We start from the raw sequence: 25,130 nt of genomic DNA, 5'->3' as shown, positions 1-25,130 counted from the left end.
GCAGTGTATGATTTTACAGTTAGATCATGAACATGTAGGTCCTGAAACAGCTGACATAGACATGAATCAATAACAAGTGTGTTTCTGTTGACACTGTCGTCATTTATGAAACAGAAATCCCAGTTATTTGTAGGTTTGAATGCTTTTTGTATCTATTTACTGACCATTGATGCTCTTTTGCAGGGATGTCCTGCTCTACACACTCAACACTTACACACACACCTGGATGTCACCCAGTGTCAGCACAGGCTCATCTGTGGGCCGCCGTCACCCAAATCCACAAACAGTGGGGAAAGCAATCAACTGTCAAATGAAACAAACTAATTGTTAGATCAATCATGAGAATCACCTGGATGCAGTGATTTCCTGTCACCATCGGGGCTTCACCTGCTCTCGTTGGGTTGAAGCTCACATCTGATTGATCAGAAAATTCCCACACTCATCCCAGTCCTCTCTATGGGCTGATGAGTCCCAAATGGCCTCACTGGATTCCTGCCCAGTCCCTAAGACACAGGACAGGATCGTCTGTCTGCAGTCCGTACTGAGACGATTACAGTTACAGGTGGGGTTAAGTGGTTATTAGGAAAGTAAACATTATTGTTGATATTAATTAACCTTCCGGGTGCAGAGAAGCTTTAATGCTTTACCACTGAGGCAGAATAGTTTAGTTTAATTGTCTTTGCAGCCTGACATCACGTCTGTGGGAAGAATCCTGATATTGATTTTGCAGTGAGAGTGCCACTGTAGAATCCAGTGAGCTTAAGCTTGGCTTAGATCAACCAGATCTGAGCTTCATTCAACTGCTTTCTTGCTTTTCAGGGTTTGAGATGAAATGATGGAACATAATGACATTATTAAATATGTGGAGCATCAGGTGAAACTCACTGCAGACATTTATTTTCTGCCCAAATCTGTAATATGTTCTCATGAAGCAGGCAGTGACTCTGCATTCCTGCCTGGTTTGCTAAATGCATGATTGAGCTGATGGATGATTGACAGGGTGGAGTTTTGAAATTGCTCCTCTTCAAAGTGGAGAAATAAATGCACTGATGTTTATTTAAATTATCCTGTAGTGTGTGTGTGTGTGCGTGTGTGTGTGTGTGTGTGTGTGTTTACAGTGCAGCTGACTTCTTCACTTTGAACAGTTAAGGTGTGTGTGTGTGTGCTGCAGAGTCTTCACCCTCTTTCCTTTTATAGCCTCAGACATGTGGAAGCAAGGGAGTGTGTGTGTGTGTGTGTGTGTGTGTGTGTGTGTGTGTGCGTGTGTGCGTGTGTGTGTGTTGGAGGGGGACAGCCTGTGTGAAGGAGTGGCCCACTTCCACGAACATGTGGGATGGGGAGCGTGTAAATGTGTAACAAGGTGCCTGCCCCTCCTCTATTCCCTTCCCTCCCTCCCTCCTCCTCCCTCCCCCTCCTCCCTCCTCCCATCTCTGGTTTTGGGGGTGCAGGGGAGCAGGGGAGAACCTCACCTCCCCGTCACTCTCTCTCACAACACCGTGAGAGCCACAGGACTCGTGCTGTCCTCCAGCACACCCACACACAGGCACTGAGAGCGAGAGGCACTGAGAGAGAGAGGGTGTGTGTGTGAGAGAGAGAGAGAAAGAGAGAGAGAGAAAGAGAGAGAGAGGTACAGCAGCCAGAGAGGAAAAGCAAGAGGGAAACAGAGGCTGAGGTGGAAACGTAGCAAAGAAGATAGGGTTAAAAAAAAAGTCCAAATACTGAAAAGGGATTTTCTCATTTCTCCCGAGGAGCTGCGAATAACCCTCGGTAAAGGATGGCAGAAGGGGGAGAGGGAGAGGAGGAGATTCAGTTCCTGCGAACGGTGAGTGCTGCTTACTTTCCCTTTTCACTCGGGGCTGAGCGAGACTCCTGCTGAGGATTTTAGTGGAGTCTTGGCACCGGAGGAGGTGATGGGAGAGAGCGAGTGTGTGTGTGTGTGTGAGCAGAGAGACCAGAGGAAGAAGCCGCTCGGTTGCTCATTAGAAGGAGCAAATCTTGTGTAATTGTGTTGCTGTCAGCTGTAATGACACGTTGAGGGAGGATCCACTGTGTGTGTGTGTGTGTGTGTGTGTGTGTGTGTGTGTGTGTGTGTGTGTGTGTGTGTGTGTGTGTGTGTGTGTGTGTGTGTGTGTGTGTGTGTGTGTGTGTGTGTGTGTGTGTGTGTGTGTGTGTGTGTGTGTGTGTGTGTGTGTGTGTGTGTGTGTGTGTGTGTGTGTGTGTGTGTGTGTGCTGACCTAAAATTGTCTCCTGATCTCCGAGCATCAACTCCATGTCCTCTGCTTTCTTCCTTTCTTCACTTTGGTCACTTTATCTATTCTAGCAGAGGATATTTAAGTTAATGTGTACTTGCAGTTCTGCGTGCCAAGCCCGGCTCTTTATATAGTGGACTATTTCTGTGCTCTGACCCGCTTAAACTTGGTAATTGATTTCTCTAATCTCTCATGAGCGCAGAAATCTGAGGATGTTAACCCACATCAAGATGATCGCATTCTGATCTTACTCACTCTCACCTAATCGTTTTATATTACTCCCAAGAATGTTCTGGGCTATAGAGTAAGTGGTTAACGCTGTGTGTGTGTGTGTGTGTGTGCGAGCGCAGATAGATAGACAGGGCCTGGTGCATCTGTTAGCATCGTTATCTATTTATATCCCAGGAAAGTAGAGCCTGTCAGTGTGGGGCGAGGAGGCAGAGCAACATGCTACCCACAGCCTGCAGGGGACAGCTGGCCAAAGGCTGCAAGAGCGGATCAATGAAGCCAACCTGCACTCCCGGGCCAACACACACACTTCACCTCTACACTCACACTTAGCGGGGGAGACCCTGAAAAACACCCAGAGACATGTGTGGAGGGAGAGAGAGCCTGACTCTGACTGTACAAGGAGCCTCTATATGTGGCTGTTAGAGAGGGAGTGAGGGTTAAGTTTCACTGATGAGCACTAAACTATCAAAGGTGTCAGGAAGAATAAATACAAACGTTCAGATATGCATCCAAACGTTTAGGTGCTGGACTTTCCTCTGGTATTGACACTGATACGGTTGTCAGAAGTATCAGCTGATCCCGTTTGACATGTTGTCATGTCAGCGACGCTCATAGGCAGCATGGGTGAGTGACAGCTCACAGAGGAGGAGGGGGGGGGGGGGGGTTTGAAGAGGTCTCTGGTTTGGCCTCAAGTTCGTGGCTCAGCCGTGGGGTCGGGTCCCTCGAACGGCCGTGGCTGACATGCAGACGCAGCTGCGGGAGAGTTTTCCTCACTGACAACATGATTGCACCGTTGCTGATATAATTATGAGAAATTTCTGGAGCTGAGAATGAGGTCAGGGGTCAGAGAAGGAGTTTGGTCATAATAATACATGGGATAATAATACACCGTCTCTGTGAAAGCTTTGTTGTGTGTCGAGTTTGTCGTCTGAGATGTGTTGATTCAACTTTGTGGCCATTTTTAGTGCCACAAAACACTAATTACACATTACAGCCTCAGAATGGCCCTTTAGTTTAATCAACAGCAGCCTGTCAGCACTGTCAGCCTGACAAAGGAAGGATGTGTGGCAGTGCAGTTTAAAAGATGTCATAATGCCATCAAGTGATATTGAATGAGTATGAGTTTCAGTGTGTGTGTGAGGTCGTCGCAGCACAAAGGAGCCCAGACCGCAGACTGATTACAATCGGTGATGGACAGGATTCCTTCCAGGCTCACAGACGCTCCTGTTACAAGAGCACAACAACAACTTTAGTTTGGCAGTGAAGCACAGGAGCCGAACACGTCAGAGGCCTTCAGCTGCTTTGTCCTTTAGTCCAAAGGTTCGGCCTAGATGAAGCTGCTACACGCGCTCACTTCAAAAACAAGAACAAGCAGGCCGAGCGTGAATTATTAAGGTCCTCTCTACTTCAATGGCTTCGGTTTGACACTGCCTCTGACGCTGGCGGGGCCAAAGTGTCCATTCCACTGCTAAAAATGTTTGAGCCGGTGACATCATTCGCCCAACGCTCCGTTTTATGAGTGTGTTCATTAGAGGGCAGTGATTGTCTGAGTCAGCTGTTCTCCTCGTGGCTCACCTGGACCAGCAGGCCCTCACAGGTGCAGGTGTGTGTGTGTGTGTGTCTGGGTCAGTGTTCAGGCCTGTGTGGAGCTCAGGGTTCATGCTGGTCATCATAATACGTCCATACATTATAGTTTGTGTAATAACACAGCCAAGCTTCCTGTTCAGGCCTGCTGGAAAACTGCTGCGTCATTCAATACCTTACTAATGAGTGTCACTGCAGATTTGTAGCCAGGTTTTGTAGAGTAAAGTGTCTCTCTTGTACCTTTTAGAACAAACAAATGAAACCTTGAATGTGAGGATCTCAGTCAGGATGAAACTCTGTGATTCTGTGCCCAGAAACAGAAACAAAGCCGCTTTGAATGTGAAGGCTGAATGTTTCACAGAGTTAAATGTAGTCGACTGATATCAGCTGAGCAGTTCATAGTGAGACAGATATGGTTTAGCGTTGAAGCTGATCGCAGTGGGAAGATATCAGAGCTCATTGAGATCTGTGGGAGGAACTGTGAGGCAGCACAAATGCTCCTCTGAAGAAGGGAACCTTTTGTTTTCTATTTGAGGAAAGAAGCAGGAGAAACCCTGATCCTGCAAAGATGTCAGTCTGATTGAGTTTGATCCTTCCCCGTGTTTCATCACTTCCTCTCTCAGCTGATGCTTAGAATGTCCACAGAGCTGTGGGTGTGTGATGCAGTGTTTTGCTCGCCCTGTGGGGTTTTGTTTACTCGTAACAGAAGAAATGAGGAGGAGATTAGAGCCTGGAAACGCTGCGAGCTGAAGACCGCTCAGTGTGACAGATGGGGGAGGCAGGAAAGTCCAGTCCCACACACACACACACACACACACACACACAGATTACTCAGCACACTGCTCTGTTCTATTCCAGGGTTTATGCTGTTATTCTAACACAGCCTAGTGCAGTGACTCACACACACACACACTCACATTGTGATAAGCACTCACACACTGATGAGTGCGCACACACACACACACACACACACACACACACACACACACACACACACACACACACACACACACACACACTGATGAGTGCTCACACTCACACAGACACACACTGGTGAGCCCTCACACTCACTGTGGTCCTGATGCTTGTGTCTTCCCTCGCTCCTTAGGCCCTTAACTGCTGATGAACAGGAGCAGCTAACACAGGGTTGACACACACACACAAACACACACACACACACACCGTCGTCTCACTCCACATTTGGTTTCAACACCACTAAGTTCAGTCCAAATTTCATTATAAAGCAATTATTATTAGCTCCCATGTACACATTAAGATGTTCTCTTAATGGAGGTGAACAGGAACTCTGTGTGTGTGTGTGTGTGTGTGTGTGTGTGTGTGTGTGTGTGTGTGCGTGTGTGTGTGTGTGTGTTAGTAGGCAGATGTTAGCATTCAGCTCGCTTCGTTGCTAATGTTATAATGTGATGATTTTGTCTTGCCCCTTGTTGAGTCTTGGTATTTACAGTTCAGTGATATTGATGTTTCCTGACAGTTTCTTGGCTCCTGTAACAAAGGAAACACCCTCCTGACTGACACTTCCCCCCCTGCCAGCTTTGCACTTCAGCCCCCACACGCTCCAGGCTGTCAGCCATCAGCTTAGCTTGCGGGTTCTTCTTCTGCTCTTGTAAATGCGTCGTGTAACAGCCGCAGATTGCTAGAATCTCTCACTTGGCTTTAAAGGAGCGAGGGTCACCGTGGAGTCAGACTTAATGCCACACTTCAGTTTGATTGGGAAAAGACGAAAAGCTGCATCATGGTTTCAAAACACGACGTCTGCTGTGTGAATCCCAGGCTAAAGCGTTAGCGGGCCGCCAGTGTTCCAGTCTGGAGCAGCAGTTTCTTTTTATAGTGCCATGATAAGCACACACACACACACACACACACACACATACACAGGAGTAGGTGTCCTACTTGCTGGCATCTACTGGGAGGGTTGGCGGCTGTGTAAATGTGTGTGTGTCCAGTTAACAAGAGCTCCTGTTTGTTGTTGTGACAATCAATTTGTAGCACATTAGCGTAGCAGACACGGCGCTGTAGAACTCTCCATCCTGACGAGTCACTTAGCCTAACAAGGGGCTGAGTCTGCCCCTGTGGTGATTGTTGTCATAATATATACGACTCGCTTCAGGAATCTTCTAGAAATCTGTGTCAGTTTGTTGAAACGAGACCAGAAGGCAAAGGAAAGCACAGCATGAGTTTCTCCTCTTGGATCGGGCCATTCCAACTCCAAATGAAAGAGTTTCCTCAAATTGTTGGAGGAGTTATGCAGACGTAAATGAAGATGAATGACTCCTGCACCACGTTATTAGGTTATGTCATCAGTCAATACAAAGAGTTGGCTCCTGGAAAATTTGGGCTTTTGGACCGATTATGAAGGTTTACTGTACAAATACTGTTAAAGGAAGCTAAACATTTGTCCATTAATTGACTAAGGGAAGTTACTTTAGTTATCTATTCATAACTGGTTCGTCCAATATTTTGTCATGCATGTTTATTGAAGCGAGTCACACACACACACCAGTCCCAGATCATAGAATTCTGTGATCGTGGAATCGTGAAAACTGGAGGAACTCTTTTTGCTCTCCTCTAGCTGTGATGGACGCTCATGTAGAGTTGTACGCTAGTATACATGAGTTAGTCGGCTGTGGAAGAGCAGCAGGTCGAGGCTTTGAGAGGGCAGAGGGACAGATGACTGGGGGAGTAAGGGGGAGGAGGGGGGAGGAGGGGGTTGCAGAGTGAAGCCGAGCTTTAGAAGTGCTGAGCCCAGGAGATGAACACTTCCACAGAGGGACTGAACCAGAGCAGCTGTTAGTCTGTCTGCACCTGAACATCTTGCTGCTCTGCTCACAACAGTTTATACAACAAACAGGTGGCCTGGTCTAGACTGTCTCATCAACACACACACACACACACACACACACACACACACACACGCACACGCACACGCACACACACGTGGGGTAGGGTGTGTGTGCCAACAATTGGGTTATGTGTGTGCGTTGAGGTTCTTCCGTAATTCTAACAAAAAGAGAGAGAGAGAGAGAGAAAGGGGGTAGAGATAGAGCTGGATAGAGAGAGAGAGAGAGAGAGATATCTTCCCTGTCTCTTCCAGTATTTCCTGGAGATATTTCCCGTTTCTTCATTCCTTTCATGTCTCTCTCTCCTTGCCTCACTTGCTCCTTCCGTTTTCTTGCATTACTCATCTGTTTGGTTCAGGCAGGACAGGTGAAAAGAGGATTGAACTCAGAATCTGAGCCAGATGCAGTTATTTCTTTATAAAGTTATTTCCCCTGAATTGATGCCATCTTCCAGATTTATCGTCCTGGCCTGAGGTTGTTTAATGTTTGATGTCAGAGGGCGGTAGCTTGTATCAGTTTGACAAAGCTGGAGGGCAAGGAAGCCTGTGTGTGTGTGTGTGTGTGTGTGTGTGTGTGTGTGTGTGTGTGTGTGTGTGTGTGTGTGTGTGTGTGTGTGTGTGTGTGTGTGTGTGTGTGTGTGTGTGTGTGTGTGTGTGTGTGTGTGTGTGTGTGTGTGTGTGTGTGTGTGTGTGTGTGTATCTGAGTGAGTCATCAGAGTTCTTGCTTATCAGCTTTTTGTTGCTATCAGCCGATGGAGCTACGAGTTCAAACACTAAGATTCAAGATTTTAGCCCATTCAGATCATTTCTATATCATCTAATCATGTTTCTTACTAAATCATTGAAGTTATATTCATAAAACAAGTAAAAAATATCTATTTCTATGAATTCTTGAAACAAATAGATTTAATGTTGTTGTAAATTCCCAGCTGCAGTAACTTTTGAACTTGATGGAGAGAGATTCTCTAAACATAGACGAGCCTGGAGTCTGGAGAGACTGGAACATTCTGATACAATTACAGCTTTAACGCCTTTCTCACCTAGCTTTACTCGGAAGGAGAAAATAAGATTCTGAGTGAGCTGCAGTTTAAAGAGACTAAAGTCTTAGTAGAGAGACTGAGACGTCAAACTGCCAGCAGATAATTAGAACAGGAATATTTCTCCTAACAGTCGCTGCTGTTATTGAGACCATCATCTGCTTTAATGAGAGAGAGAGACAGAGAGAGAGAGAGAGAGAGCGAGAAAGAGAGAGAGCTACTGTACATCAGTGCATAAATATGATGGAAGCAGTGTTTCCTTCAGTGTTTCCTTCAGTGTTTCCTTTAGTGTTTCCTCCCTCCTGTACTCGGTGCCTCATGCTGCAGAGTCCATGTTGGCTCTCTCTGTCAGTGGGACCTCTGAATATCTGTTGGTCAGCAGAAGGAGGGAATGTGATAGTGACAGGTGCAGCCCCCTAAAATAGGAGCGGAATGGGGGAAGGCCCCAGAGCGCAGCAGAGCAGAGCAGCCAGAGCAGCCAGAGGGAAAGGAAGAGAACAGCAAATCATAAATGTACAGTGAGTCATTATGGAGGGAGGCACATTAAAGGAGCTCACAGCCCGAAAATAAGAGATCAAGTCAGCAGACAAGTACTGCAGTTAGATTCTGAGTTTGAAGGACTAAACTCCATTTTGAAATGTCTTTACTAAAGAAGAATTTAGTCAAGTTTCCAAGACAAAAGTACTCGCTGTGAAGACAATTTGTGATAAGTAACTGCAGCCATCAGATACATGTAGGAAAAATGCAATATTGTGCTCTGAAATGGATCCATTTACGCTATGAAGCAGTGATTGAAGCTGATGCAACAGAGAAGAAGCTGATCGTGACCACGCTGCTTCATTTAGCTTCTGAGGTCCATCGCTACTTAGATAGACACATATACGTATATATTTATTATTGTGTTCTCCAATGATGGATGATGCATTTATGGCATCACGTGAATGACCTTAATGGTTGTCAATACGCTGCAGTGACCCTGTGAGATCTAGTGAGGTTTCATTTGGGTTTACAGTGAGTTCAGTGTTGCTGGGCCCGAATGTAAGTTTGACCCATGACCTTAAGTGGGTAGAGAAGCATCCTGACTTCAAAATGAACCGTCAAAGCTTTATGTTCTTAATGGAAAAGGTGAAAAGACAGAAGATGAATAAGAGGGCGAAGGGTTAAAGGGTTAAAGGGTTTATTTTCCTGGATAGGTTTAGGAAAGTACACTGTAGGAAATGAGAGCTACTGTATATGATGAGTCAACGCTGTAGAGTCATTCTGAGAGATCAGATTCCAGACTGAGCTGTGGGACGGGCGAACGCTGAGCGTATACGGTCTGTGGGAGTTTGTGCTGAGTGAAAACATCTTCAGAGGGAAGCCCAGGCACTATTCCCTCGGCCATATTGAACCGTGTCTCCTCCGCCCACATACTCTACGATGTGAGCGGCGCCTCACTCTGTTTATGTCCGCAGCACTCAGATCAATGTGCTGGACAGAGGGTGGCCTGCATCAGCACCACACTCCAGCAGTGCGTCAGGCGGAATTAGGGAGTCAAGGCAAATGCAGATGGACTCCTAATCACACTGAGATGAATATGGAGGAAATGAGCTCTGTTCTATTTATTCACATGGTGGAAAAGTCACATTTTCATCTCATTCTTTGCTGTTTTCACTCAGTGTTCACCAGGCCACCATGTGAGGACAGATGATCTAGTGTTCCAGTTAAAGATCAACCCTCTTAACTCTTTGCCCAGTGGTCTTAGTGGAAAATAGGTTACAAATTCAACCATTTTACAGTTTTGCCTGTGAAGATTGCTTTATAGATCAAAGTCCTGAGTCCTGAGCAGTGGCTGGTGACCCCATAAAGCACAGACGGACCTTCAGGTCGTGTGTGTGTGTGTGTGTGTCCTCTGGCTACCCCTGCTGTCACTCCTGCCCCAGGCACCAGGCTGGACTGTAGACCTGGAGGTGATCCCTGGGCTCTGCTCTGCTGCTGCTCGTGATCCTGATGATGGGTGACGAGTTTCCCTAAATGTCTCAGTACTTGGCTGGGGGCTGTGATGTTTCCACCACAGAGGAGCTCAGGTTGGGTCAGTGTAGAGAGTAAACGCTCCCTTACAGCAGTTTAGCAGAGGAACTCCTGCAATGGCCCACTGGGAAATTTAATGTACCTCCACTTCCTGACACAAGAAGCTGAATTGTGCCTTTTGGAGCTCATTGTTTGTCCCTCTGTTTGTCCCTCTGGGGTACAGATATACTCCAGTACACCTGGATGGTAAATGTTGAATTTGTATTTTATCTGTTGGCTGTTTGGGAGCCGGGAGTCAAACACTAAGCCTTTGCTATCAAAGATGTAAATTTTACTGCTGCCCCTCTGTCAAGTGGGGCAGGATTCTTTACATTCACCCTCACAGCTGCCATTCAAAGTGTTGACTTGCTTCTCAGGAACAATTAGCCGCTTAGTATCTTGGTAAAGGACACTTCAGAACAATTAGATACCAGAAGTGAGGAGTAAAGCTGAGGGTAAACACAGAGTTATGTCTCTCTCAGACTGTACGTGCCGGTCCTGTCCTTCTCCCTGGCTCTCTAACAGCGTAAGAGGCTCGGGAGGCGGCGTATTATCTGTCACTGCTTACATCTCTGTTATCCAGCGTGAGGGCGCCGTGCCCGCTCGTCTGTATGTACACAATCAGACGGCCCCTGAGAATATACAAAGGTGTCTGCTTTCAGTCGCCACCCATTCCTCTGGCTGTAAATCTCCTCCGCATCACGCACCTCCAATTTGCACGTACGGGTGTTTGTTTACGTAGCTGTCACTTCATATCCAATTGTCTCTGACCCCGAGCAGCCACATAGCGCAGATGCTTCAGCCGTCCACTTCAAAAAGGGCTCTGGCCGTAAGCGGACACTGATTGCGTGTACGCATCCGTAGCTGCGGCCTCACAGGGTCAGGTGATAACTTGCACATTCTGGCTTTCACTCCATCCCGCCCACTTACCTGTCTGGGCTCGGCTGGACTCGCTCCAATCTCAGATTAACGCATCGTCAGCGGCTGTGTTTGGCTCACAATCACGAATCATGTGCACATCCTTCAAAGCCTGAAAGTGTCCTCTATTAATATAAGGGTGAGATAATCCACAGGGTTTGAGCCAAGGCCCAGTCAGCTTTTCACATGGTTACTTTGGAGGACTTCACGCTGTGGGACTCTAAAAAGGACACAGCGCTGTAGAGGCTGTAGGGAATAACAAAGTACTATTATAAGTCTGACTGCTGGTGCACTCAGGGTGGAATAACAACTCCTACTAGCCGCTGGATCAGGCTGGTTAGCTGTTTGTCTTCACCGGTCGTCCCCAGAGGTCCCGTTTGCTCTTATTTGCATAAGGAAGGTTGAAAGTGAAGTTTAGGCCCCATTAAAAACAATTAGTTCCATGCTTTGCTTTGTTTGTTGAGAGGATTTTCTGCACGTTTCTGTGTTGACTCATTGTAAATTTAATCCTTTTAAATGATTTAAACTGACAAAATGACTAATATTAAGTTTCATCTCAGGCTTCTGGGACCTTGGATAAGAATTGAAATGATGTGTTTGTGTGCGTGTGTGTGCATTTGTAAGGCTTCCCCTCGTCCTCGGTCTCCACCATGCAGGTTCCTGCCAGGGGAGCGTCCACAAAGGTGTTGGTATTTCACAGAGATTCCGTGCGTTGACACAGACTGTCTGCCGCATTTGTGGCGGAGAAAACAACATCCATGCAACTGGAGTCAGGAAGAAGCCCCAGCACCCACGTCATTATATTTATATTTATATTTATTTTGAATGTACTTTGGCAGCACAGAGTTCTGATCTCTGTGCCCTGGCAGTAGAAACCAGGATCTGTCTCCGTCCTGTCATTGGTCCTCTTGATCTATAGAGTGTGAAGCTGAGTTAGTTTGCTGTGAGAGACTGAGGCTGTGGGCAGGACGGCTTTATAACGTGGTGGCATACATCGTCCACAGACTGCATAGTGTCATACGATCACACCTCTGTCTCCCAGCAGTGAGTCACCAGGTGGCTTCAGTCTGCTTTTAGCCGCCCAGAAGCTCCGTCCTGTCTCCTTATTGGGGACTGCAGTCTGCACTGTCCTCAAAAACATGGAGGCTTTAGCCCAGTTTACCCTCATTCAGCCCCATTCAGATGCTCTGTGACTTCTCTGCAGCTCTATGACTTCTCTGCAGCTCTATGATGTCTCTGCAGCTCTATGACTTCTCTGCAGTGATGCTCTGGTTCCAGCTCTTTGGCCGCTGCTTGTAAACAATGAATCCTGATCCATATCACTGTAATGTGTTTATAGTTCCTGCTCTTTGCTTTGAAGTCGTGAGCAGAGGTGGAAAGTAACTAAGTACATTTCCTCTTTCTGTACTTAAATAGTTTCTGTACTAGTTTTGTTGTACTTCCAGTTTTGACTCACTTGTCCTGGTGTTTTCATGTTTTGGGTCTTCTTAACTTCCTTCTTTCCATCTTTAATTGATCTTAAAGCATCAAACCCTCCTAATTGTCATTATTATGTTGTAGACAATAAGAACAGTGAGTGCTTATTACATTTAATAGTACATTATACTTGTAGACCTTCTTTACTTTGACCCAAGTGCAGGACTCATACATGATTGAGGTTTTCCCCATGGTGGTCCTGTGTTTACATCAGTATAGGATGTGAGTGAGATGTGAGTGTTTCGTCCCCTGCTGGTTGTTAAACAAGCTTCCTCGTACGATTCTCATGGGAAAGTTGTTCCACTCCACATGTTTTGTGTGATGCCTCTCTGATTGAGTAGTTTCACTGTACAGTCCTGGTGGTTTGCTCAGCCTGCAGGTTTAGTCACAGTTGGGTTCAGTTGCAGCTCGTGTGAAGGAGAGAGGGCATGTTGCTCCAGTTTCTGGAGTGTAAAGCAGGGAACTCAAGGACAGGACAGAGGAGACGTTTCTAGGCTGAGGGGAGATAAATGATAGCCGGGCGAAGGAAGGAAGAGGGGGACAGTCTTCAGCAGATCCAGCAGAGCCCCCTGAGGGACATGGGAGAGGAGGACATGCTATGAGGTCACTGACCCACTCCTTTTCCCTGACATGTGCTGTTAACATGGACACCAAAACGCTGCAATGCTCTCAGTTACACATCCAAGTATGTGTTCATCATTTGAAACACAAACACCGATACTACTTACAGTCTCTGCCTCGCTCCCTTTGAAGTGGATCAGGAGGATTTCATACTGGATCCACCCAGGGGCTAAATGATGTCAACAAAGGTGGCAGAAATCAGGAACACATTCAAATTTGTAAAGGCAACTGGTGCTGAGTCATTATATAAATGTGGACAGTTTGATTCCTACCTGCTCCAACAGCTTCTCCTCGGCATTCCATCGTATAGGCATGAATAGTTAACGTCACATATCGCCTGAATCTAAATCACCACGCAAAGCGCTTCACCTCAGGTTGTGTCATCGCTCTCAAACTCTGGGAAGTTGACAATTTGCGGGCACAAGAGTTCCATGTAAAATGAAAATCTGTGAAAGAGTAGCTGTCAGGTGTGTGTGTGTGTGTGTGTGTGTGTGTGTAGTGATTCATGTCGTGTAACATTTGCCTCAGGAATGTGGTGAAGGAAACCCGGGTGGCTCTACTTGTACCTCCAAACTGTACTTATTCATGTAAACACTCACTCCGTCCGCTTCCTGTCACGAGACGGGGACTGTGTTTCATTAGGTGCGAGCCAAGAGGAGAGAAAAGTCTAGAAGCTGAGGGGAATATCCGTGAGGTTAATGATGGATCTGCTTGCATTATGACTGAGTGGAGGCAGCAGCTGGGAATGTTGAGTGTCAGGTGTGGGCTTCACAGGGAGGGAGGGAGGGAGGGAGGGGGGGGGGGGTGTTTATGGCTGTATTTACACCGGCCCCCAGAGGATCCTGGCACTGACCAGCAGCAACACATTACCGTCTGTTAGCGTTCACCCTGTGGAATCTTATCACGCCACAGACATCAGTCAATAAAATGTTCCAGGCATAAAAAGTCCGGCTCATAGTTTTCATTCATTCCACTGCTAAATGTCAAATTATAAGGGACAGTCTTTGTTCTCTGACCATGAGGGGGAGGGGCTGGGTTGTTATTGATAACTTTATTGGGTGGGACTAAAACATAAATGATCGTTATGAGCAGAAAGAAATTAGGACTGGATGATAAAGGGGATTTCTGGGTTCCCTAGGATTAAAGACCATGACCAAGTTTGTCCACTGAGTGGCGCTTCAGCTTCTCTGGACGAGGACTCAATGAATGCTAATAAAAATAGTGACCCATGTTATGTTATCAGATGTTACCAGATGTTTGTCAGATATTGATTGATCTGTATCGGCCTCATCTAAGTCCGCTCTTGTCCAGACTCTTGTATGATGATGTTTGTATTGGATTGAACGATGCTGAGAAGTGTTTGTAGAACGTTAAAACACGTCTTCTATCACGATATAAAGAAAACCGATACAGCAGCAGCATTAACTAAGGCCTCAGTAATGACTATGGATTTGAGCACCTCAACAAAAAACATTACAGTCACAAAGAGAGGATTGATTTGGATTAGATTGCACTTTCAAACGCAGTGTACGTTTCAGAATGTGGATCAAAGCCAATGGTTGAAAACAGCAAAGCATAAATGATTCCCACAATGGACAAAAAAAAATGTCTTCCCTGAGCCTTTGTGTCTCTCGTTTGTGTGTCTGGGTGCAGGATGACCAGGTGGTCCTGCAGTGCACCGCCTCCGTCCTGAAGGAGCAGCAGATCAAACTGTGTCTGTCCTGCGAGGGCTTCGGGAACCGACTCTGCTTCCTGGAAACCACGTCCAACGCCCAGGTGAGACGCCGGAAGCTTTCAGGCCTTAATCAAACCTGGATCACACAGAACATAACAGATAATGAGTGTAATATGTGTGTAGCTGTGATCAGCAGCTGTGGCTTCAGAGGATGAACTTGTTTGCCGTGTGTGTGTTTTGGCAGAATGTTCCTCCAGACCTGGCCATATGCTCCTTCGTCCTGGTGCAGTCCCTGTCGGTCCGCGCCCTGCAGGAGATGCTGGCCAACACGGTGGAGATGACCGAGGTAGGACTCCGCTGTAGACAGGCGGGGCAATAGATGGATACAAGGAACGAGATCAGAGTGTTATTGGTGCTTCAGTGGAAGAGAATTCAAGTCTACCATTGATGATCATATGAGTCTCTCCTTTTACTTTACTCTCTTTTATTTTGCCTGTTTTCTGACACCCCGTTCCCCTTCCCTTCCTTAATGCTCTCTACCGAGCAGGCAGTCGATTTGGACCAATGGGTATGTTCTGCTTACATGTTTTATTTCCTGTAACGTGTGTCCCAAACCAACCTGGCAACGTTCCGTCTTCCTGTCCTTTTCCCCACTGGATGTCCTGCTGAGTGAAACAGTGACCCATCGTCTCATCTCATGTCTGTGTGGCTCTTTGATCCATTACAATAAAACTGGCTGAAGCTGAGCAGTCAATTATAGAAGTGTGAGATTTAGAGTTTGTACAGTCAAACACATGGAACATTAAGGCTGCTTCGTAAGTCAAAAATAATGGATATAAGAATGTATTCAAGACATTTGAACATGTGTCAGTATCTGATCAGCTCATACATCTCACCTCGTGTGGTTGATCCTGTGTCCTTCTGTTCTCATCTCTGATCTCAGCCTCATCTCACTGCAATCCTCTGTTTTATTGTATCACAAAAGTGTAAAGAAAACAACAAACTAGAGAGAGGAAGAGCTCAACAAAACTTAATTAAGGGGAAAAGAAAAATCAAAAATGAATGCTGATAAAAACTCATGCATGATTGGACCTAATTAGTTGTTTTGTGTTGTGATTTTGTTGTTTCCTGTGTGTACGTGGGCAATGTGTGTATTGTTTTACAGCCATCTAGGATGTGTTCAGAACAATTAAGAAGAAAGAAGAAAGGGAAATATCACTTAGATCAACAAACAGCAGACGCCACTCTCACTTTTTCTTGACCAGCGCTCACATGCAGGAACAACGTGTCCCACTCACTCTCACACACTCTCACACTTACACACACACACGTAGCTGCTGCCCGCCACTACCACAGGCACGGGGGGATCCAACTCTATCTTATATTCACACACATTCACACTGCAGCAGCACCTGTCCAAACTGAGCCCAGCTAATGCGGTCCAGGCCTCACAGCAGAGTAACAGCAGAGTGGAGCCTCCTGACCCACCTGACCCCCACTCATCCGTGTGGATTAGATGCACTTAGTGAAGGAGAAGGATGCAGCATAAGCTCCCCGCCGGTGCATTCAAGCGCTTATTATGCTAATAAGTGCTGTAATATGTTTCCTTGTGGCGTCCTTGTTGGGGTGTTGAGAAAAGGTAGGAAGGTTTATCGTGCGTGTTTGTCTCCATGGTGATAAGAGCAAGGCTGAATTCCACCTGTTGAACCGGTTGAACCAGGGTTCACGCAGAGGCAGCGGGACTGAAACCCTGATGTCCGGCGGGTGCAGGGTTCACTTGATTGGCGCACATGAGAGGGCGAAGGAGTGTTCACACCTCTTTAGTTCAGTCGGTGTTCGCCAAACAAGGCAGGTGTGAAAGAGCCCCAAAGCTTTGTTTGCTTTGTGTCCAATGTCAATCAGTGATATCAGCACCGTGCTACTGTCAGTGGATCAGGACGTGTAATGTAATATGTATGTGTGTGTACGCTATGTCTGTGATACGTTCTTGTTATTTTATTTGAATATCTTTATAAATGGAAATTCTTTTTAAAGAGAATCTTAGTTCCAGTTTCTCTTATCTCAGTCCAGTATTGTAATGTGTGATTTTCTGTCATCTTTTCTAAATGTATTGACCACAATGCCTACATAAAATGCAACAGAAGCATAACTGGCCTGCACACATTTCCTAGCAACCACATCTTGCACCAAAGGGCCACTGCAGAAGCGGCTACACACTAATAACTGCCAAATATAGAACCAGCGAGCTACAAAAGGAGAAATATCGAATGTCAAACGTAGTTGTGCTGTGTGTGGACCTGCTTAAAAAAGAGACTCTGGTTAAATAGATGAGCTTTTGTTTTTGTACATTCATGCCAAAGTAATCTGAGATCCAAAGCATTCAGTCACGACTTTGCCAAAGCTGCAAATCCAAATCTAATCTAAATCTAAATCTGCCCACTGAATCGATCCTGTGCATCAGTAAAAAGATGATGTTCTATTTTAACCCTCTATGCGCGATGGCTGCTCTATTTGTTTTGTATTTGTTTGTTTCTTGTTTGTGAAACTCCTCCGAATGAGCGCCAACATACAGTACCTTCAAAAAGTGTAGGGGGGCGGTAATGTCAAGTTTTGTCAAAGGACTTTAAAATATCTGAAAATCGATTGTCAACATTTTTGGCGACACAGTTGAGTGAAGATGTCATTGGTTGTTGAAGTTGATTGGGTGCCCTGAGGTTGGATGATGATGTTTCAGCTTTGATGCTGCCCCCTAGTGGATATAGAGGCGTACAGCCAGGCGTGTTCACTCCTCTGCTCTCTTTCCCCCTCCAGTCGTCCCAAGGCGGCGGCCATCGCACCCTGCTGTACGGCCATGCCATCCTCCTGAGACACCACCACTCAGGCATGGTAAGACTAAAACACACCATCAGTGTCCCTTTACTAGCATTTTACCTATCGCCTAAATTTCACTTCCTGTACCCGTTTACAAACTTCCTCCCCAGTATCTGAGCTGCTTGACGACATCTCGGTCCCTCACAGACAAGCTGGCCTTTGACGTGGGCTTACAAGAAGATTCCACTGGTAAAGCTTTTCTGGGAATTGCAAATTTGGGCTTTTACACATTATTATTGACCAACTTTAAATGGATTTGGCAGTGAAAACAAACTTCATTTTCACTAAACGATGGCGTTGTAACCCACCTATAAACACTGCAGGTGAGGCGTGTTGGTGGACCATTCATCCAGCATCCAAGCAGAGGTCAGAAGGTGAAAAGGTCAGGGTGGGAGATGACCTCATCCTGGTCAGTGTGTCCTCTGAGAGATACCTGGTAAGACTCCCTCACTCCGCCCTGGTTCCATTTCAACCTGCTGGAGGATTTAGACGCCTACAAGCTGTGGTACCTTCCCTTTGCTTCTTATCTACTTCCTGTTGTCCTCTCGTCCTCAGCACCTGTCGTACGCCAGTGGAGATCTGATGGTGGACGCCTCCTTCATGCAAACTCTGTGGAACATGAACCCGATCACCTCTGGGTGTGAACTGGCTGAGGGTACAAACCTGCATCTCTCATGTTTCACTCTGCATTCACACTGATGCAGAGCTTGAGACCCTGCAAACACACACAGTTCACACATATAAACACACACACACAAACACAACAGTATATATGTTGATCACAGTATAATGAGTATTGAGCTTGAGGTGTGGGGTGTTGTTGGGATTTTCATAATGTTCTATTCTGGGCTGTCTAAGAGCTCCAGTGGCTCCGGCTAAAAACACTTTCTTGTTTGAGAAGCAGTGTAAGTCTGAGGGACAAATGAGGTCAGTGGGGGTGTGCAGGCGGGGGGTGGCGGAGTGGGGGTGCTGAGCTGAGCTGCTTAACTGTGATCTGCAGTGTATCAGCAAGAACGTTTGACATTGGTCAATGTTGTGCAACTCACAGAGTCTTTGGCAGGGCTTAGAATTTATCAATCGGCTCTCGTATCAGCTGAGAAACCCTGATACTGACATACACACACACACACACACACACACACACACACACACACAAGCTATGATCTCTGTCACCATAGTGTGTGTTCCTCCCTCCAGGGTTCCTGACAGGAGGCCACGTCCTCAGGCTCTTCCACGGCCACATGGACGAGTGTCTGGCCATCGCCACGCCAGAGGAAGGAGAAGAAAAGCGCAGGTGAGAAGAAGAAGAAGAAGCAGCAGAGCGACTCATGACAGAGCGACGTGCTGTTACTGTGCTGTGACTGACAGTGTGTCTGCTCTGCCTCCTCCACAGGATGGCCCACTATGAGGGTGGAGCGGTGTGCAGCCAGGCCCGGTCCCTCTGGAGGCTGGAGCCTCTGAGAATCTGGTGATGGTCCCGTTAAGGCAGCGTGTTCATACATGTGTCATATATGTGCCACTATGCTTCAGTGCTGACAAAGCTGAGCTGTAGAAAGAATCTTTATCTGTCATTCTGTTATTGGTGTAAATGTAAGCAGAGAGCCCCGGGTGTGATCGTCATCACACTGCAGTCAATTAGAGTAGATTTAATATTGGGACAGGAATCCATAAAAAAAATCCCCCAAAATATCAAATCATTCTTTCTTATTTCCCTCTGCAGCTGGAGTGGAAGTCACATGAAATGGGGACAATCATTCCGCATTCGGCACATCACCACAGGCCGGTACCTGTGTCAGGATGAGGAGAAGGGCCTGCTGGTGGTCGACCCGGAGAAAGCCAACACCAAACTGGCTGCCTTCTTCTTCCGCGCGTCAAAGGTCAGACTTACACTCGCCGATCGTTCCCTTTGGTCTCTGTTTCTCCTTCATCCCGCCTCACCCTCGTCCCCCCCCCCCCCCCTCTTCTCCCCCTCCTGGTTCCCCTGAGCAGGAGAAGGTAGACGTGGCTCACAAGCGTGATGTTGAAGGGATGGGCATTCCAGAGATCAAGTATGGAGAGTCCATGTGCTTCGTCCAGCATGTGTCCACAGGCCTGTGGCTCACTTACGCCGCCTTGGATGCCAAAGCTGCACGTCTGGGTATGATGAAGAGGAAGGTAAGGCTGCAATACATCGTCACTGAAACTGTGAAATGAGTTGACATACATAGTGACATCAGCTCTGAGAATCTGCATGGAACATTTCTTTGTGTTTGACATCACCAGAGACACGCAGCACAGCCTAACTTAGACCTTCACCTATAGGCTCACAACTCTGATCATTTAGGGAATAATCTACATAATCTGATCTATTCCACCTGTCCTCTGTGTGTCTCCAGGTCATCCTGCACCAGGAGGGCCACATGGACGACGCCCTGACCGTGTCCCGCTCCCAGACTGAGGAGTCTCAGGCTGCCCGTATGATCTACAGCACCACAGGCCTCTTCAGGCAGTTTATTAGGTGAGGCTACAAACCCGCCGCCTCGTGCATTAACCTGCGTCGGCCTGTTCATTTAGATTCTGTGGGACCGGATGGCTTTACGCCAAAGAGAGATGTTTATGTTTGTACTATACACCAGGAAGCAGCTTTAACAAGCAAACACAACTAAAGGTTTACAGAATCCATGAAAGCAAATGATGGAACAAGTGACCGGCCGATGGAAAATCACTTTGGTGTTGATTTTTAGAAATTGTATCGTAACTTCTATCCTTGGATCTGGACATTATTTTTGTTACTTCAAGTACTGGACACAAAAAAGGGTTTTTACTACATCAAAACTCAAGTCCCTGCCTTGTTTGTCTCCATCCAGGGGTTTGGACTCCCTGAGTGGGAAGAACAAGTCCCCGGCCGGCGTGTCCCTTCCTCTGGAGGGCGTCATCCTCTCCCTGCAGGACCTCATCTTCTACTTCCGCCCCCCTGAGGAGGAGCTGGAGCACGAGGAGAAGCAGACCAAGCTCCGCTCCCTCCGCAACCGCCAGAACCTCTTCCAAGAGGAGGTGACCTCACATCCACACCTCCCATAACTATGACACCACACACACACATGCTGGATTATAGCAGCATGTATCTAACACTGTGTGAGCTGTGTGTGTGTCTCCATGTGTGTGTGTGTGTGTTAGGGCATGATCACCATCGTGCTGGAGTGTATCGACCGTCTCAACGTCTACAACACCGCTGCTCACTTCTCCGAGTTTGCCGGCGAGGAGGCTGCAGAGTCGTGGAAGGAGATCGTCAACCTGCTATACGAGCTGCTGGGTAGACGAGTCGCTCTCTGCGCTGAAAGTAACACTGGACCTGTGTTAAAGACGGTAACCAAGGTGACAAGCTTCTCTTTCTGTGTCCTGCTGAACAGCTTCTCTCATCAGAGGGAACCGATCCAACTGTGCGCTGTTCTGTGACAACCTGGACTGGCTGGTCAGCAAGCTGGACCGTCTGGAGGCCTCCTCAGGTCAGTAAGGACTCTCTAACCTCTTACTGGGGTTTTTGATGTTTTATTTTCCCTTTTTTTCTGACCTGAGCACGTAGTTTGTCGTCTTTTACCTTAATCATTAGTGCATTGTCATCATCTCAGCCTAATGCAGCTGCTTGTTCCCCATGCAGGTATTCTGGAGGTGCTGTACTGTGTGCTGATTGAAAGCCCTGAGGTTCTGAACATCATCCAGGAAAACCACATCAAATCCATTATCTCTCTGTTGGACAAACATGGACGGAATCACAAGGTTTGTGTTTTGTGCCCAGAGGGAAATGAACAAACAGCAGCTGCTCTGGTGCTGCTGCAGCTGGACACTTTGGAGACGGGGATTTGGGATTTTGAAGGATCCTGAAAGTACATTTGTGTGGTGAAAAGGCTCCCTGCAGATAAACTCTCTGTCTCGTCACTACGGGAACGTATGGATGAAAAGATAAATGTTCTGGTCCGGTCAGGGTCCATTAAAGCCCAGCTGTGTGTGTGTGTGTCTGTCTCTGTCCTGCCCTCAGGTCCTGGATGTCTTACGTTCTCTCTGTGTGTGTAACGGTGTGGCTGTGAGGTCCAATCAGAACCTCATCACTGAAAACCTGCTCCCGGGTCGCGACCTCCTGCTGCAGACCAACATTGTAAACTATGTGACCAGGTACTTGACCGTTCTTACTCCTCTATGAAAGCGTCTGACTCTTCCTCTTTGCTTATGTAAGTTGTGATTCTTTCCCCTCCTGCTTTCAGCATGAGGCCCAACATCTTCCTGGGGACATGTGAGGGATCCACGCAGTATAAGAAATTCTACTACGAGATGATGGTGGACTACGTGGAGCCCTATGTGACGGCTCAGGCCACCCATCTGCGTGTGGGCTGGGCTATGACCGAGGGCTACAGCCCCTACCCTGGAGGAGGAGAGGGCTGGGGAGGCAACGGGGTAGGAGACGACCTCTACTCCTACGGCTATGATGGAATCCATCTGTGGTCAGGTAGGTCAACTCCAAATCCAGTCCAAAGCGCACTGACAGGATGAGGACAGTCTGTTTTGCTCTTACTGAAGTATGTCTCTTCCCTCTCCTCCTCAGGAACCGTCCCCCGTCAGGTGGCCTCGCCCAACGTACACACTTTGGAGGCGGATGATGTCGTCAGCTGCTGTCTTGATCTGAGCGTGCCCAGTATCAGCTTCCGTATCAACGGCCACCCGGTCCAGGGCATGTTTGAGAACTTCAATGTGGACGGCCTCTTCTTCCCCGTCATCAGCTTCTCAGCCGGAGTCAAGTAAGAGCTCAGAGTTTAGTTTCCTCTTGGATCCTCTTATGGTTGGACTCACTTTCCAGGGCTGCACACATGGAATGACAGAGACATTTATTCCTCGGTTACAGGACGTTTGAAATGATAAATTAGGCTACAAAAAAGTTTATTTCCAAGGAGTTTATCATTTATCATTAATCTTCCCGGCCCTCCTCATTATCCCGCTCCACTCCGGAGGGTTCGGTCCCCAGAGTTCAGCTTACAGCTGCTGTGTCTAATGATGCTTTACAATGCTGACGGGAGCTAATGATGAATTGACTGATGAGAGCCAGAGAGGGAAACACAGGAGCAGAATCTGGCACCCAGATCGAATAAATGTTTATTTAATTGTTAGAGTGGGAGCGACACGTTCCTCATAAAGCCATTTAGCAGTCTGTAAACCAGCCTGGGGTCAATTAGATGAAGCCGCTTTCTGTCACCTCAGGGCGCGGTTCCTCCTGGGTGGTCGCCACGGAGACTTCAAGTTCATGCCCCCTCCTGGCTACGCGCCGTGCTACGAGGCTGTGCTGCCCAGGGACAGGATGCGCATCGAGCCCATCAAGGAGTACAAGCACGACTTCAGCGGCGTCCGCAACCTGTTGGGTCCCACCCTCTCCCTCAACCACACCTCCTTCACACCCTGCCCCGTGGACACGGTTCAGGTAAGACCCCTCAGAACAGCCCAAACCTGACACCTGACCCGAGCCTAAACCTGCACTGCATTCAGATTCATGTCGTGGACTCGCCCTCCCTCTGTAGATCGTGTTGCCGCCCCACCTGGAGCGGATCCGTGAGAAGCTGGCAGAGAACATCCACGAGCTCTGGGCCATCACCCGCATCGAGCAGGGCTGGACCTACGGGAGTGTGAGTAGGGAGTCTGAATCTGGATATGAATACTGATCTGAACCGTCTGGAAACAAAAATTCACCCGATCATTAAATAAATATCTTCAGTTACTGCAAATAGCTCGAGTGCAGCGATGAGGATTAACCCCAAACCCTCTGGGTGCTTATTTTTAGCACAATAGGATGTGAATGAATGTGTGGTCACAGGATATAATGTTGTCGTCTTGCCCACAGTTCAGGGACGACAACAAGAAACTGCATCCCTGCCTGGTGGACTTCCAGAGTCTCCCTGAACCAGAGAGGAACTATAACCTGCAGATGTCCGGAGAGACGCTCAAGTGAGTTTGTGTCCGCTGGGTTTGAATGTGAGGAGGTTTGACTGTGTGGGACACGATCCTTAATGCCTGTGGTGCCTATTGTTCTCCTCAAGGACTCTGCTGGCACTGGGCTGCCATGTTGGTATGGGAGACGAGAAAGCAGAAGAGAACCTGAAGAAGATCAAGCTCCCCAAGACGTACGGCAACAAACTCTCACTCTCCACATACAAGCGTGTTTCCTCCTGTGTGTGTTGTTTGTATCTGAGCGTGGGCCTCTCTCTCCTCCAGCTATGTGATGAGTAACGGATACAAGCCTGCCCCCCTTGACCTGAACCACGTTAAACTGACACCCAACCAGAACCAGCTGGTAGAAAAGCTAGCGGAGAACGGGCACAACGTGTGGGCCAGGGACCGGGTACGACAGGGATGGACCTACAGCATCGTGCAGGTGACTGAACTCCACATGACTCAGAGCCAAGCACAGCTGAGAGAGAGAGTGAGAGGCCTGGTTGTTATGAACATGAGTGTTCTCTCTCCAGGACATCCTGAACAAGCGAAACCCTCGTCTGGTGCCGTACAACCTGCTGGACGAGAGAACTAAGAAAACGAACCGAGACAGCGTGAACAACGCTGTCCGCACTCTCATCGGCTACGGCTACAACATCGAGCCTCCGGATCAGGAGAGCAGTGAGTCGCCACCCGCCGATACGATCCTCTCGACTGAGAGTGAGGTTAAATGTCACAGAGCGAGACGTTTGCTGTGTCCTCACCCTTCTGTCCCTCTGTAGCCGGCCACGGCCTTGAGAGCACCCCGGGGGACAAGGTGAGGATCTTCAGGGCAGAGATGTCCTACGCCATCACCCAGGGGAAATGGTACTATGAGTTTGAGGCGGTGACCACGGGGGAGATGAGGGTGGGCTGGGCGCGACCCAGCGTCCGCTCAGACACCGAACTGGGAGCAGATGAGCTGGCCTACGTCTTCAACGGCAACAAGGTTTGTCCCCACCGAGCGAGACTGAGACCAACAGTAGGCAACAACAAACATCATCACATGTTTGCGTGTGTTTCATCGGTATTCCTCGATTCCCAGGCTCAGCGCTGGCACGTCGGCAATGAATCCTTCGGTCGCCAGTGGCTGTCGGGCGATGTGGTCGGCTGCATGATCGACCTGACTGAGATGAACATCATGTTCACGCTCAACGGAGAAATGCTGATGAGTGACTCGGGCTCTGAACTGGCTTTCAAAGACATCGAAATCGGAGAAGGCAAGAGTTCCATCTCTCCTCTGACCTTTTTATATACACACACACACTTTGTCCAAACATCTGTCCAACTCTTTCCCTCTTCTGTCCCATTTGCTGCTTTGCCCCTCAGGTTTCATCCCCGTGTGTGCGCTGGGCCTGTCTCAAGTGGGAAGGATCAATCTTGGTCAGAACGTCAGCAGTCTGCGCTACTTTGCCATCTGTGGTCTGCAGGAAGGCTTTGAACCCTTTGCCATTAACATGAAGCGAGACATCACCATGTGGTTCAGTAAAAGTTTGCCTCAGTTTGTTCCCGTGCCGACTGATCACAACCACATCGAGGTGACGATTGAACTCTAAGGAGATCACACTGACACT

General features: G+C 47.8%; 1 protein-coding gene across 1 annotated transcript in view; it reads left to right on the top strand.

Moving 5' to 3' along the window:
• The first annotated feature begins 1,751 nt into the window (after positions 1–1,751).
• Positions 1,752–25,130, top strand: part of ryr1b (ryanodine receptor 1b (skeletal)) — a 55,632-nt gene continuing 32,253 nt past the window's right edge. Inside the window, exons 1-29 of the mRNA XM_076146380.1 lie at positions 1,752–1,822; positions 14,676–14,798; positions 14,942–15,043; positions 15,245–15,265; positions 17,509–17,583; positions 17,679–17,757; positions 17,892–18,004; positions 18,124–18,223; positions 18,766–18,862; positions 18,962–19,036; positions 19,289–19,445; positions 19,558–19,722; positions 19,944–20,065; positions 20,415–20,601; positions 20,725–20,860; positions 20,958–21,053; positions 21,206–21,324; positions 21,584–21,717; positions 21,807–22,048; positions 22,145–22,337; positions 22,795–23,011; positions 23,109–23,213; positions 23,429–23,532; positions 23,625–23,708; positions 23,800–23,959; positions 24,051–24,198; positions 24,300–24,505; positions 24,602–24,776; positions 24,886–25,094. Of these exons, the coding sequence (XP_076002495.1) occupies positions 1,775–1,822; positions 14,676–14,798; positions 14,942–15,043; positions 15,245–15,265; positions 17,509–17,583; positions 17,679–17,757; positions 17,892–18,004; positions 18,124–18,223; positions 18,766–18,862; positions 18,962–19,036; positions 19,289–19,445; positions 19,558–19,722; positions 19,944–20,065; positions 20,415–20,601; positions 20,725–20,860; positions 20,958–21,053; positions 21,206–21,324; positions 21,584–21,717; positions 21,807–22,048; positions 22,145–22,337; positions 22,795–23,011; positions 23,109–23,213; positions 23,429–23,532; positions 23,625–23,708; positions 23,800–23,959; positions 24,051–24,198; positions 24,300–24,505; positions 24,602–24,776; positions 24,886–25,094 (3,792 nt within the window). The 5' untranslated portion in view covers positions 1,752–1,774. The remainder of the gene's footprint in view (positions 1,823–14,675; positions 14,799–14,941; positions 15,044–15,244; positions 15,266–17,508; positions 17,584–17,678; positions 17,758–17,891; positions 18,005–18,123; positions 18,224–18,765; positions 18,863–18,961; positions 19,037–19,288; positions 19,446–19,557; positions 19,723–19,943; positions 20,066–20,414; positions 20,602–20,724; positions 20,861–20,957; positions 21,054–21,205; positions 21,325–21,583; positions 21,718–21,806; positions 22,049–22,144; positions 22,338–22,794; positions 23,012–23,108; positions 23,214–23,428; positions 23,533–23,624; positions 23,709–23,799; positions 23,960–24,050; positions 24,199–24,299; positions 24,506–24,601; positions 24,777–24,885; positions 25,095–25,130) is intronic.

The sequence above is a fragment of the Genypterus blacodes genome, unplaced genomic scaffold (genome assembly GCF_046128005.1).
Source record: "Genypterus blacodes isolate CSIRO-AG114 ecotype Tasmania unplaced genomic scaffold, CSIRO-AGI_Gbla_v1 ptg000032l_1, whole genome shotgun sequence".
Lineage (NCBI taxonomy): Eukaryota > Metazoa > Chordata > Actinopteri > Ophidiiformes > Ophidiidae > Genypterus > Genypterus blacodes.
The sequence above is the reverse complement of the archived record's forward strand: the minus strand, read 5'-3'. Positions and strand labels throughout refer to the sequence as shown.